This window comes from Theropithecus gelada, chromosome 14, assembly GCF_003255815.1.
Source record: "Theropithecus gelada isolate Dixy chromosome 14, Tgel_1.0, whole genome shotgun sequence".
Lineage (NCBI taxonomy): Eukaryota > Metazoa > Chordata > Mammalia > Primates > Cercopithecidae > Theropithecus > Theropithecus gelada.
The window spans coordinates 6656824-6671904 of NC_037682.1; the positions used below are offsets into that span (position 1 = coordinate 6656824).

The 15081-nt window shown below is 53.2% G+C and overlaps 1 protein-coding gene across 5 annotated transcripts; it reads left to right on the forward strand.

The window, feature by feature from the left end:
- Nucleotides 1-1194: 1194 nt before the first annotated feature.
- Nucleotides 1195-12891, forward strand: C14H11orf24 (chromosome 14 C11orf24 homolog). Of its 5 annotated transcripts, XM_025357279.1 has the most exons (5): nucleotides 1195-1339; nucleotides 4946-5143; nucleotides 10508-10682; nucleotides 11453-11640; nucleotides 12511-12770. In XM_025357279.1, exons 3-5 carry the CDS (start codon nucleotides 10607-10609, stop codon nucleotides 12589-12591), a joined length of 345 nt encoding a protein of 114 aa, XP_025213064.1. In that variant the 5' UTR covers nucleotides 1195-1339; nucleotides 4946-5143; nucleotides 10508-10606; the 3' UTR covers nucleotides 12592-12770. The 5 variants fall into 5 exon arrangements, with proteins under 5 accessions (XP_025213064.1, XP_025213060.1, XP_025213062.1 ...); XM_025357275.1 differs by having other exon boundaries at nucleotides 11453-12891; XM_025357277.1 differs by having other exon boundaries at nucleotides 1207-1339; nucleotides 4919-5143; nucleotides 11453-12891.
- The last annotated feature ends 2190 nt before the right edge of the window (nucleotides 12892-15081 follow it).

Below are 15081 nucleotides of genomic sequence, written 5' to 3' on the forward strand. Positions count from 1 at the left end.
TGACTGAACTGTGGACGGTGGTGGTGACATCAAATCGCATTTCAGGTGCTCCCAGAGCTCGGAGTGGATGGTTGATCCTGTCTTTGCACAATCTCAGCTTTCTGTGTCTGTTAGCTTCCTAGTCCAAGACCCCAAGGCGGGTTATAAAACTGGAAATAAAGTCTTGGTTTGCTCCTGTGAAATCATCCTTCGTAGACAGGTTTTGGTTTGGACCGGAGGAATGCCTGAGGGTCTTACATACACTGGAATTCAGTCACAGAACTACTAACTTGCAAAGTCTATTTCTTTTTCCTTCCTTCCTTCCTTCCTTCGTGAGCTGAAACCTCCACTTCCTTCCGGATTCAAGCAATTATCCTGCCTCAGCCTCCCGAGTAGCTGGGGCTATAGGCGTACGCCGCCACGCCCGGCTAATTTTTTGTATTTTAGTAGACACAGGGTTTCATCATGTTGCCCAGGCTAGTCTCGAACTTCTGAGCTCAGGTAATCCGCCCGTCTCGGCCTCCCAAAGCGCTAGGATTACAGGCAAGAGCCACCAAGCCCGGCCTGCAAAGCCTATTTCTAACCAAAGTCAAGTCCCACACACTTGCCTCTACACTGCGTTTTGCTCCTTTTTATCCCAGGTTTTACAATTACAGAGCACTTGATGAGCCTGTTTCCACGTCTGTAAAATGGGGCGAAGTTCTTCACTGTGCTACTGCACAGTTAAGCCACTGGCCCTGTAGGCAAAGTGCTTAGAACGGGCGTGGCACGCTGCGGGTGCACAGAAACGCTCGCTGCCACCCCCACTCTAACTACAGGGCACCCTAGCGCCCCGCCAGGGGCTGAAGAAACGTGGGAGTAAGCGGAGGAACGCCACGGGCGTGTGCCTGTGAAAGCTCTCACGAGGCGTTTCGAGGTCGCCTCTTCAGGCTGGGCCGCCGACAAGGTGCTTCTGAGCTCACCCAGCCCAACCCGGGCACCCTGGGACCCCAAGACGGCAGCAGGCACAGCTGGGCAGCCGAGCCCCGGGAACACCCACTTCCGCCACAGACCTGCTCAAAATAGCTCCTTCTGGCAGCGCGCGAGACATGGCCCGAGCCGGCCCCAGGGAGGCGGGGCCTGAGAGCAGACAACCCCCCTACTTCCGGCTCGCCTCTGGTCGCCACAGGCCCCGTCGCAGCCGTCCCCCGCCCCGACCACGCCCTCCATGACGTCATTTCCGGCGTTTGGGCGGGGCCCAAGCAGGGCGCGCTGCCCGGAGCTGCCTAGGTTGCGCTGCCGGCCACGTCCCCGCGCCGGGCCGCGGGCTCCTTCCTACTGTCCTAGGGCCGCCGGGCCGCCGCGGGCCTGCTGCGCCCGGGTAAGGGGCTCGCACTGCCGTCCGGGGAGCTGCTGTCAGGGCTCCCTGACCGGCTTGGGACTGAGAGACAGAGGTGGGGGGGCAGGAGGAGGGTTGGATGGTGGCACAAGGGGCAGGGGGAGAGTGAGGGGCTGAGAGAGGCAGGAGGAACGCGACAGGAGGAGCCGCGGATGGGGCACGCACAGAGTGCAAGACGCTGAGCAGTGCGGGTACGGAAGGAGTCAACTGGGAGCCGAGCATGGCTGGGGGCCCAAGAGGCAGGAGGAGAAGGAGGAGGGCTGAAGGGGGTCCCAGACTGGAGAAGAGGCCCGCTTGTCCCATTTTGGGAGCAGAATGGGGACATTCTCGTAGCGGGGGTGAATTTGCCCTGGGGTCTTTCCCTGGCAAGCCCAGGACGGGACTGAACCCCAAGAAGTGTTGCTCTTAGAGTTGAGTGACCCAGACCTATCTCCCAGACGCTCTCTCTACCTGGGTGGAGGTTGTGCATCCCCCCAACTTCCCTCCCCTGCCCATCTGTCTCCCTGCCTGCTTCCCCCGTACGAGTCACTTAGTAGCCCCCGTGTGACTGCTTAGCATGTTGACTTAATCGTTAGGCTGATAGGAGGAATCGGCCTCCACACGCACGGTTTGCCACCAGAAATAACCATCGTGCTTAGAAATCTGACTTAAACAACTTGCAGTTATCCCTCGCCCCAGGAAAATCTCTAACAGTTCAATAAAGTCAGCAAGGAAAAGATTTAAAATACAAATTTTTCCATTTATACAGTGGATCTGCCTAATGGACAAAGGAACGTCAGAGATACCCACGTTCTTAGCAAAAACTAGGTCCTAGCATTTAGCTGTGATACCAAAACTTCCAGGAACCTGGAAGCAAGCAACGTATTTAATGTAATATAATAAATATCCAATGTTCCAGGTTTCCATCTGCCACAGAGTCACATCCTTTGGACTACAGGACAATGTCTATATACACAAAGCCATAAGTCTGTGTTCCTTGGGCTTCTGCAACCAAAGTTCAGCCAGGTGACGTGTCAGGATTAGGTACCTGCAGTTTGCCCTGTATTTGTTTTTGCAGTTCCTACTCCTTGGTATCTGTAACTTGCCTAACTTGGTGTGGGGACTTGGCCGTGTTGCTGCTGAGTGAGTCTTAATAGCCGATAGAATGTAAGGGTAACAGCTGTAGTCCTTTACCAAGCTTCAGGATTACTTGTGTTGGGTCTTTGGAACATCTCTATGCCAGAAAAAAAGAATTAAGTTATTTCCTTTTTTTTTTTTTTTAAAGAGATGGGGTCTCACTATGTTGTCCAGGCTGAACTCAAACTTCTGGGCTTACAATCCTCCCACCTCAGCCTCCTGAGTGTCTGGGATTACAGGCATGCAGCACCATGCCTGGAGTCCAGTTTTGTGTAACTTGCATGAAGTGCCCTACATGTAACAAGCCAAGGTTGAGAACACAAGAATTCAGACAAGATGCATTGGGAGGCCCATCTCAAGGTCACGCACCAGAAAAGGTTAGCGAGGTTGACGCCCAGGGGCACAGTCTGGGGGTGCCTTTCTCATGGAGTGTCACCTGGCCCAAGGGGTATCCTGTTGCACCCTTCCTTGTAGATCCTATGGGGAGCTGACCCCTGAACAAGGGAACTCCCAGTGGCAGCCTAACCTTCCGTCTTTCTGTCCGTCCTGGTCTCCATCTTAATACAAACTTAATTCTCTCTTGCTCATTCCCCTCCTGCCCCTGGGGTCTCTTTTTTCCCATCTATTATGGTCTAAGACCCTGATCTACCCAGTCTCCCTGTACCAGATAATAATGAGAATAACTGGGTGGGGTCCCGAGACCCACACCCTAATTTTGGCTTGAAGCCCTTGCAGGGGAAACAGTTATTTTAAATGTTGTTAATGGCTTGTCCATCATGAGTCAACTTATAAAGATGACCGCAGGTCCCTGCATGGGATCTTGACATTTAGAATATTCTGTTGGAAAGTAGAGGCAGGACCACAGCAGAGGGATGAAGTCATAGGACAACAAAGGCCTGTTCTTGACTACACAGTGGCCAATTCCTGTTTCTGTGGAAGTGACCACCAGCCCCACCGGCTGGGAGGGAATAAGTGGTGATGGTATCCAGCAGAAGTTTCCTGAGAAACCCGTGGAGTGTCCTGAGATAGCCTTGTGGACATGCTCCGTGTGTGTGCTATCACCTTTGTGTGTGCGATTTTGCATGTGTGTGCGATTTTGCATGTATGTGTGTGCATATGTGAGTGCACGTGTGGTGGCACGTGTACATGTGCAGATGGACACGCGTGCAGCTGTGCACACACAAGCGTGTATGACTAAGTGCATGTGTGTGTGGCTGTGTGTGCACACGTGAGCATCTGTATTGGGAGCAGGCCCACGGTGGTCCTTGATATCACCACCTACTGATAACCTGCCCGTGATAAGAGGTGATGAGCTGTTTCTGTAATCTCCTGAGTTCGCATTAAATATTCATCAATGAGAAAAACATTTGTGCCGGTTAACATCTTTGCATTATGGCTGTACTCCTGGATTCCTCTAAAGTTTTGGTTAGCTCCAAGGAAAATGTCCCTCCTGGTACGTAGATCATGTAGTCTCTCTGAATTATGGAAATCAGTGTGTGAAACTGTATCAGGTGGGTAACTCTGTGCCTTTCTGCTTAGCAGCTTGAAGGACTTGAAGAAAATATGCTGGTTTCTTTCCCTGGAGGTTTTCAGAAATGTTTTCCAAAAGTGATACATGCTTGTTAAAAAAAAAAAAAGAAAGAAATGAAGTAGAGAATGAAAATCACAGGTGAATCCATTCTCCAGGGATAATCATTAACATTCTAGTGCAAATCTTTCCAGACCCTTGAATAAGTGTCTTTTTTAACAAAAATAGCATCATGGTCCACACGCTGCTGTGTAACCTGCCTTGTTCGTTTATTGATGTGTGCTATATATCTTCGCATGTCAATAAGTAGAGTTGTGTATTTTTAACAGTTGCCATAGTATTTTATATATGAATGGGGCCGTACTTGACAGAACTATTCCACTTTTTTACTCTTTCTAAATAATGTTGTGAGAAATATCTTTGTAGATCATCTTTGGACATCTGTCTGAGTGCTTCCTTAGAAGAAACTGCAGTAGAAGTTGCTGCATCGGGAGTTTTTTTTTTTTTTTGAGACGGAGTTTTGCTCTTATTGCCCAGGCTAGAAGGCAGTGGTGCGATCTCGGCTCACTGCAACCTCTGCCTTCTGGTTTCAAGTGATTCTCCTGCCTCAGCCTCCCAAGTCGCTGGGATTACAGGTGCCCGCCACCATGCCCAGCTAATTTTTTTGTATTTTTAGTGGAGATGGGGTTTCACCATGTTGATCAGGCTGGTCTGAAACTGCTGACCTCGTGATCCACCTGCCTCGGCCTCCCAAAGTGCTGGGATTGCAGGCGTGAGCCACCGCGCCCAGCCCGCATCGGAGGTTTTGAATTGAAAGCTTTGATCCATGTTGTTGTCCCAGTGGAATGAATGATCTGTTGAATGCTGCTTTCTGTGCCTCCCTCCTCACTGGAATTTTCCCTCATGCTTTTCCTAAGGAATGTGGACTTTCTTTCAAACTCTAGATGCATCTGTTACCAGAGTGGAGAGTCTGCCTTCGTCTCACATGTGCCACAAAGGATGGCATGGCCCGGGAGTGCCCCACCACGTGGCTTTCACCCCCTGCAAAGCCAGACCTCACCCAGCGACACAGTGCCAAGCCCGCAGCTCTCCAAGGAGGAAGATGGCCCAGGCTGGGAGCATGCCCTTAGCAGCGGCCTCTGGTGAGTGTCCTGGCCCTGCAGGCTGGGCCTGCCTGTTGGGTGATGGGACAGTGAGCCCAGAGGGAGCTTTGCAGGGTCACCAGAGGGTCAAGGGAAAAGGAAAGACAGCCAAGCCTTATAGTAACCCAGGAAGGCCCAGTCTGTGGCCTTTAACTGTCACAAGCCCTGCCTCCTTTTTTTTTTTTTTTTTTTGAGACAAGGTTTTGGTTCTGTGTTCCAGGCTGGAGAGCAGTGGTTGGTTCTGTGTTCCAGGCTGGAGAGCAGTGGTACAATCTTGGCGTACTGCAACCTCTGCCTCCTAGGTTCAAGCCATCCTCCCACCTTAGACTCTGGAGTAGCTGGGACTACAGATGCACACCACCATGCCTGGCCACTGTCTGTATTTTTTGTAGAGATGGGGTTTCACCATGTTGCCCAGGCGGTCTCTAACTCATGAGCTCAGTCTACCCACCTGCCTCGGCCTCTCAGGGTGCTGGGATTACATGCATGAGTCATTGCTCCTGACAGGGAGGCCTTGTCTTCTGAGTGGGCTGGGGTGGTGGCCCATGGACAGGATGGGGATCACGCGATCCCCTGCAGCCCTCTTCGGCTTTGTGATAGAAATGCAAGTTACCTCAAGAGGTTCTCCCTGACCTTGGTGATGCTGTGGGCACTCACAGAAGCCTCCTCTGTGCTGCAGGGAGGCTGTGTCTCACTGATCCAGGGTGCTGGAGGGCGCCTTTTAGCAGAAGATGATGAGAGGCTGTCCCCTCCCAGGAAGGAGAAGGTCCTTGTCTGTTCCAAGGCAAGGAACTGGACGAGGAGGAGGAGGTTCATTCAGTACATTGAGTCTGATCTTCCCTGCTGTAGCTGGAGCACAGTCCCTGAAGCTGGCTGAAGTGCCAAGGCAGGGGCTAGCAAACTGTGGCCGAATCCCACCTGCTGCCTGTTTGTATAAAGTTTTATTGGGACACAACCGTGCCCACCATTCACATCTATTCCAGGGCTGCCTCTGTACCGGAACGGCAGAATTGAGTAGCTAAGACATAGACCGAATGGCCCACAGAGTCCCAAATATTTGCCGTCCTGTCTTCTATAGGGAAAGTGTGCTGAGCCCTGCCCTAGAGGTTTGTAGTGAGGGGGCAGCAGAAGACCTGGGGCTGGGGTACATTCAGGAGCCGAGACCCTCTTCACCCATAAGAAGCCCCTGCCACATCATCTCGCCTTTAACTCACCCAGAGGACTTCAAATCCTGGGCTCAGGCCTGGGGAACATCTGGAGCCCGGGGTGGTAGCATTTTAAAGGCATTTGGTACATGCTACTGACCCGAGAGAGCCGTTTAAATACTCATATTTATCAAAAGCCCAGCTGCACTGCCTTGGCCCATGGAGGATTGTGAGTTCTTTGTGCCCGAAACCTTCCAGTTTCAGTTCTGCCCAGCGTGATACTGGTTAGTTTCTTCTCTCCCCATCCCCCGCTGCCGCACTTTTTTTCTGTCAGAACAAAGAATGCTTTTTGCACTCTAGATCTGTGGTTTGTAAGGCCAAGTAATTTTTCTAAACCCCTAACACATCAGGAGCCCTTACAGACCATTTTGGAGAGAAAGCACCATTTGAAGCTAGGGAAAAGTGAGTGACTCTCGGAAGGAGACCGGAATTCTCATGGAATACACCAGCCTTCTAGAAGGGTGTGTGCTCTAAGGGCTTTTTCCAGCCCCGGGGCAACTTGACAGCCGTCCATGTGGATTACAGGAGGCAGAAAGCCACCCAGGGGCTTCTTGTTGCACAGTGGCTGCTTTTGCATAGCTGGAAGTGCTTCTTGGGTGGGCTGCTGGCTAAGCCAGGTACCCTGCTGGGTCCTTGTCCGCGTGATCCCACGTCACTCCCACGCAGCTCACCGAGGCTCAGAGGTCCTGTGGCTGCACATATCACTTGTTAGTGAGCTTGGGAGCTGGGATTGGAACGCAGGCAGTGCTGTTGGCCTGTGTGTGTCCTGCTGGTCTCCCAGTCCCCTTGCATGGTCTGTTGCCCCTACTGCAGTAGCTTCCTCAAGGGAACGACAGTGAATGCTGAAAGAGCTAAAAGGCTGCTCCTGCCAGTCATGCAGTCAGTGGCGCCTTCATCCCTCAGTGACCAATGGGCAGCTCACCCAGCACCCCAAAGCCCCAGTCCGCATACAGCTATGCAGCTGGGGCCCCACTTTGCTATGGGCTGCTAAGTGCTGGTTTTCTTGTGATTGTTTTCATTATTTTATCTAACAAAACAAATCAACCAAACCAAGTAACTTTTTTATAATACGTTAAGGGCCGGGCACAGTAGCTCATGCCTGTAATCCCAACACTTTGGAGGCCAAGGCAGGAAGATTGCTTCAGCCGAGGAGCTGGAGACCACCCTGGGCAACATAGAAAGAACCCTATCTCCACACACACACACAAAAATAGCCAGGTGTGGTGGTGTGCACCTGTGACTCCAGCTGAGGTAGCAGGATCATTTGAGCCTGGGAGGTCAAAACTGTAGTGAGGTACGATTGTGCCACTGCACTCCAGCCTGGGCAGCAGAGCAAGACCTATCTCAAAAAAATAAAAATGTGCTAAAGCTTCCACATCACTTCTGTGGAGCATTAGAATGAAGGAGAGGGCTTTGCTTTACAGCGACTTGGCCCGGCTGCGGGGACCACTGCAGTCTCTGAAGTGGGGAAGTCACTCATTCACTCACACCTTCATTCATTGAGACAGCCTCTGTGTCAGGTGCCTGGATTGCTGCCCCTCACTGGCTGCCCCTGCCTCCCCTCTTGCTAAAAGCACCTTCCTGATCTTGTCTAAGGCCCTGCAGGGACTCCCATTCCCCTACTGTGAAATCTAAACTGCCACATGGCTCCTGGGGCCTCCTCGCGCTCTCCAGACTAATCCCCATCTAACCACACTCTCCCTTGCCTCTGACCCTGCTGTTGTCATCTGCTGCTCCCTTTCCACCTGCCTGCCCACCCCCACCCAGCTTTCAGAATGCAGCCCAGGCGTCGCTTTCCCAGGAAACCTTCCTTGGCATGCCAACCACACCACCACTGGCTGAACTGTGTCCTCTGGGGCCCAGTCATCCTTGGGGCTTCTGCCCAGAGGAACAGCCTCCCTCACTCTTCAAGGCCTGCCCACATGCTGTCTCCTCCCTGCTTCCCAGCACTGAGTCACACCCTGCACAATGCTTGTGCCAGCCTGCAATGACCTCTTTTTCTGTGTCTCCCATGGACTGTAGGTCCCTGAAGAGGTTTTGTGTTTTTCACCTTTTTGTCTTAAGTGTACTGCCTGGCACATGAGTAAGCACTCAGTAAATATTGGATGAAAGGATGGGTGGGTAGATGGGTGGATGGATGGGTGGATGGGTGGGTGGGTGGATGGACAGACGGGTGGGTGGATGGGTGGACGGACGGGTGGGTGGATGGGTGGACGGACGGGTGGGTGGATAGGTGGATGGATGGGTGAGTGGATGGGTGGATGGATGGATGGGTGGGTGGGTAGATGGACAGATGAGTAGATGGATGGAAAAGTGGATGGATGGATAGATGGATGGATGGACAGATGAGTAGATGAATAGTGGATAGATGGATGGGTGGGTGGGTGGGTGGATGGATGGATGGATAAATGAACTTATGGATGGACCGATGAGTAGATGGATAGAATAGTGGGTGGATGGATGGATGGACTTATGGATGGACAGATGAGTAAATGGATGGAATAGTGGGTGGATGTATGGATGCATGAGTGGGTGGATGGATGGGTGGCTGGGTGGCTGGATGAATGGGTGGCTGGACAGATGGGTGGGTGGGTGGATGGATGGGTGGATGGATGGATGGATGGATGGACTTATGGATGGACAGATGAGTAGATGGATAGAATAGTGGGGGGATGGACAGATGAGTAGATAGGATATAGTGGGTGGGTGGATGGGTGGATGAGTGGGTGGATGGATGGATGGATGGACAGACATATGAGTAGATGGATAGAATACTGGATGGGTGGGTGGATGGATGAATAGATGGGTGGGTGCGTGGGTGGATGGATGGATGGATGGGTGCGTGCGTGGGTGGATGGGTGGATGGATGGATGGATAGGTGGGTGGGTGGATGGATGGATGGACTTATGGATGGACAGCCGAGTAGATGGATAGAATAGTGAGTGGATGGATGGATGGATGAGTGGGTGGATGAATGGATGGATGGATGGACTTATGGATGGACAGATAAGTAGATGGATAGAATAGTGGATGGATGGATGGATGAGTAGGTGGATGGATGGACAGATGAGTAGATAGGATATAGTGGGTGGGTGGATGAATGGATGGATAGACAGACATATGGATGGACAGATGAATAGATAGATAAAACAGTGGATGGATGGATGGATGAGTAGGTAGATGGATGGGTGGGTGGGTGGGTGGATGGATGGATGGATGGACAGACATGGATGGACAGATGAGTAGATAGATAAAATAGTGGATGGATGGATGGATGAGTAGGGGGATGGATGGGTGGGTGGGTGGGTGGATGGATGGATGGATGGATGGATGGATGGGTGGATGGTTGGGTGGATGGATGGGTGGATGGATGAGTGGGTGAGTGGATGGATGAATGGATGGACAGATGAGTAGATGGATATAATGGTGGGTGGGTGGATGGATGAGTGGGTAGATGGACAGATGCATAGGTGGATGGATGGATGGACTTATGGATGGACAGATGAGTAGATGGATAGAATAGTGGATGGATGGATGGATGAGTGGGTGGATGGATGAATGGATGGGTGGGTGGGTGGGTGGATGGATGGATGGGTGGATGGGTGGATGGATGGACAGATGAGTAGATGGATAGAGTAGTGGGTGGATGGATGGATGGGTGGGTGGGCAGGCAGGTGGATGGGTGAATGGATGGATGGATAGATGACTAAGTAGTATCTCCCATGTGAAAGGCACAGTCACCTGTCACAGGGTGCACATGGGGTGCGTTAGGCTTGATTTGTACTCTGCAGACCATGGGAGAAGCTGAGGAGGAAGACGACCAGTCTTGGTGAATTGAAGGCCTTCACCCTATGAACACGGCCAAGTCTTAGTCCTCTCTCCTGCTCCTTTAAACTCTGAACTCTAGGATGGGAGAATGGGAACTTTTTCAGGTTGAGATTCATAGTGAAATCGGGTCAAGAAGTGATCAGATGCAAAGCACAGGGCAGATCGTTACTACACCATGGCTGAGGTCTTTCTGGGCACCAGGCCCTGGTCTCAGCACTTGGCTCAGTCTGCACCTTGGACCCTGCCAGAGCCCTCCACAGCAGATGCTCTCAGGCAAGGCTGTGCGTTGCTGGCCAGACGCCTTCTGACCAGCGTGCTTTCTTGACCACAGATCCCTTGGCCAAGCAGGAGAGAACCATTAGCAGCCTGAGGAGCTGGCTGGCTGGGAGCCTCAGGGATCGCACAGCCTTGCTCCCAGCTCACCCGCAAGATGTGGACAGCTCTTGTGCTCATTTGGATTTTTTCCTTGTCCTTATCGGAAAGCCATGCGGCATCCAATGATCCACGTAAGTGAGAAAGCTGTGTGACTGGTGGATGGGCCCACAGAGGCCACAAAGCATGCTGAACCCAGGAAAGCAGCGTCTGCAAACCCAGGCCAATGCATCAGGAACCCCAGCCCTCCCAGGTGCCGGGCAGGGAAGGGTTGTCAGGCCAACCTTCCTTCTCCAGGGCCATGGTGGGCAAAGAGTCCCCAGCAGGACCAGGCAGCTGAGCCCTGAAAGGTTTGCTTGCTTGGCCTGCAAGATTTGATGTCATCTCTAAATTGAATTTTCACTGGGGAGTTGGTTCCTTCATACATCAGATCTTTCGCTGCGTTCCCACTCTGTGCCATTCAGAAGAATTCCTGCAGCGAATGCTTTCACAAAGCCAAGCGTTCTTTCGTGATGTGAATATCTGTGCAGTTTATCTGCTTTGTAAACCTGGGTGTGTGTTCAGTGGGCTTTTAATGGTGAATCACACCTGTTGTGTGAGACTTTTACTCTGATGTTTTGGGAACTGGATCAAATAGTGAAAGTCTGAAGGCTTCAGTGGGCAGGGGTGTTCATAGAGGGCAAAGGAGTTTTAAAATCAGATTGACAAGGGCTTTTTCAATGAGCTGCATGGCAACAGTGGGAAGAGAGATGGGAAGGAAGCATGTTTGCACATCACCTCCCCTGACTCTGGCGGGGCTGAGGAGGGGGCCCCACAGGGCTGGGTGGAGGCCAATCCCTGAGCAATCTCCCTGAGCAGGATTGAACATGATTGTCTCTCTTTCTCTCCTTTTTCTAACTTTAAGGCAACTTTGTCCCTAACAAAATGTGGAATGGATTAGTCAAGAGGAATGCATCTGTGGAAACAGTTGATAATAAAACGTCTGAGGATATAACAATGGCAGCAACTTCTCCTGTCACGTTGACCAAAGGGACTTCGGCTGCCCACCTCCACTCTACGGAAGTCACAACAGAGGACACAAGCAGGACAGATGTGAGTGAACCAGCAACTTCAGGAGGTGCAGCTGATGGTGCGGCCTCCAATGCTCCCACGACTGCAGCCTCCAGTACGACTGCAGCCTCCAGCGCTCCCACGACTGCGGCCTCCAGTGCTCCTACGACACTCGCACCCGCCACGCCTACATCCACAGGGTGGACCCCATCCACTACCGCCACTGGGCATCCATCTCTCAGCACAGCCCTCGCACAAATGCCAAATAGCAGCACGGTGCCAAGAACAGCAACCCCGGCCACGTTGGCCACACATGCTCAGACTGTGGCGACCACAACAAACACGAGCAGCCCCATGAGCACTCGGCGAAGTCCTTCCAAGCACATGCCTGGTGACACCACGGCAAGCCCTGCAGCCCCTACGCGTCCCCAAGCACAAGGTCCCATTAGTCAGGTGTCAGTGGACCAGCCTGTGGTTAACACAACCCCAGAGCCCACCCCCACCCTCACAGTGGTGACCACCACCAAGGCACAAGCCCAGGAGCCAACTGCCAGCCCAGTGCCAGTGCCTCACACCAGCCCAATCCCTGAGGTGGAGGCCACGTCCCCCACGACACAGCGAAGCCCCACGCCATACACCCAGAGGGCCGCTGGGCCAGGCACACCCCAGGCACCGGAGCAGGTAGCGACTGAGGTCATGCCAGGTACTGATTCCACTGGGCCAACACCCAGGAGCTCAGGGGGCCCTAAGATGCTAGCCACGGACTCGTGCCAGCCCAGCACCCAAGGCCAGTACCTGGTGGTCACCACCGCGCCCCTCACCCAGGCCGTGGTGGACAAAACTATCCTCCTGGTGGTGCTGTTACTCGGGGTGACCCTTTTCATCACAGTCTTGGTTTTGTTTGCCCTGCAGGCCTATGAGAGCTATAAGAAGAAGGACTACACCCAGGTGGACTACTTAATCAATGGGATGTATGCGGACTCAGAAATGTGAGGGGTGGGGCCCGGCGGGAGGCCGAGCCCCTTCCTTGTCCTTTCCTTTTGCCTTTGAGACCAAACCAAGTGCTTCCAAATTCCTTTGGTGCAATTTAGGATAGATGCCAGATGCTTAAACACATTTAATTGCTGTCAGATTAATTCCATGATCACTAAAGAGTTGCTGCTTTTTTCATATTTATTTTTGTAAACGATGCTGTGCCCAGGAGCAGCTGGGGGTTCCACCTCAGGGTGGGGCGGGCAGGGCCCTGTGCCCCCAGGTGTCGGAGCCTGACCTGAATTAAAGTACTGACTGCTCCACAGTCGTGTGGGTGCATCCTGCTCCTCGGGGCGCCTGCCTTTCTGCCATGCGCGTAGCAGGGTTTGGTTTTGTGGATGTGCAACATCGCTCCACACCTTGAAGGTTGACTGTCGTTACCACTGCCTCGGGCTTCTCCCTGGTGCCCACGCCCGCTCTGGTGCTTGCTGGGAGGCTCCTGGGCCCCAGAAGAGGCCACAGCCAGCATCTTGAATCCTTTTTCTGACCTGTTCAGTGAGCCTCCTGGAGCCAGCTTTAGGGGTGAAGGAGCTAAATTCAGCACATCACCCCCATGGTGTGGTCAGCTCGGCCTGAACCAGCGCAGAACAGAATCTGATCCCACCCTGCTCATGAGGTGGGGTCATTATTGCTAGTTCTGAATAGCCCAGGTCCCTTGCCCCAGGACCCCAGGGCCAGGCCTGGGATTCGACCCCAGAACCTGCTCCTTGTCAGACCAATTCCTCCGGATTCCAGCTCCCATCCTGAACAGCCAGCCAGCACTTGCTCTGGGCTTGTTATATTCCTGCCCTGTCCCTGTGCTGTGTGAGTGTGACCTGCTGTGTGTGTGTAACCCGCTGTGTGTGACCCGCTGCGTGAGTGTACCCATTGCGTGTGTGCAACCCGCTGTGTGTGACCTGCGTGAGTGTACCCGTTGCATGTGTGTGACCTGCCGCACATGTGTGATCACTGCATTGCCTCAGCCCCAGGAGATCATCACAATCTCCATTTTGAAGATGGGGCCACTGAGGCACAGCAGAGTCACCCCCAGAGGCCCAGAGTCAGGATTGAGCCCTGGTCCTAGAGTCCCAGCTCTTTGTCTAACTAGGTTCCTCTACCACCTGCCCAGCCTGAGCTTGGCCTTTGGTCCTTCATCTGCCCACCTGCCCAGGGCAGCAAGAGCTGATGGGCCACACATAGCCACGGCATCTTGTAAGGCCATGTTCTCAGGCCAGATCTGCAGCTGCTGAGACCTGGAGCAAGCTATGGAATGTTCTGGAGCTCGGCTTCTTCCTCTGGGAAATGGGGAGAGACAGAGCAGCATCTGCTCTAAACATGGCGGCATGGGGCCCCACCCAAAAATGGCTGTGGAGTTGGCTGTGGCTTCTCAACCACCTGGCGCTGAGGCGGAGCTGATCTTTGTCCGAAATCTCCACTCTCCCCCTCACCGAGATCTCCCTGGGCTAGGTTTGGGTGTCCAGCTTCTTATTTAAATTCACCTCCTCCAAAAAGGATGTCAAAAGGCCTGTGATAAAAGGCTAAGACAGTAACTCCCAAACCATTTGAAATAACTTCAAAGCCGAGGCTGGAGAAATACGGAGTGGGGAGAACAGGTCAGAAACTGCCCCCGGTCCTTCCCTCCTGTCTTCTCCCTCTCTGCAGCCTGGCTTCCCCAGCCTTTTCTCTCTCACTATCGCGTCCTGCTGGCCCCTTCCCCTCTCCCAGCCTCCACTGCCTGAGTCAGGCCTTCTGGACTGACAGCCACACTCCAGAGCCTGCGCCTTTCCTGGCCATCACATGTCAGAGTTGCATCTGCATGCTTGATTACAGGCACTGGCCCTGGTTGGGAAGGTGGCTGGTTCCAGCACCTGGCTTGTCTCCCTTGCCATCCTGAGCTCTAGGCCAGCTCGCAGCATTGTCCTTGAATCTGACAAGACACCTGCTGCCTGGAATGGGCAGCTCTGCCCACCACAGATAATCCGAGCTGTGGAGGACGCCCTTTCCTCTGCCTGACTTCACCCCAGTGGCCCAGGCCAGGACCAGCCTGCTAAGCGTCAGCTCTCGACCCTGGCTCACTGAGCCTCCCCTGGGAGAGCCAGAACCCTGGACCTGTGTGAGCTGTGGCTCGGGGGGTGTTCTCATAGACTGTGGGCACCTTGTTCCTTTCTGGGGAGATAGGATGAGGAGTAACCTGCAGTGCTGGCCTTCAGCTTGTGACTAAGGGCCTCTGCCTGGCACCCCTACATCCAGGGGATAGACCACAGGGATCAGCCAGTCCTCCTACCCCAGCCAGTGCCCCCAATATTTTTTTTTTGACAGAATCTCGCTCTGTCACCCAGGCTGGAGTGCAGTGACACAATCTCAGCTTGGTACAGCCTCCACCTCTCAGATTCAAACAGCTTTCCTGCTTCAGCCTTCCACGTAGCTGGAATTACAGGCGCACGCCACCATGCCTGGCTAATTTTTGTATTT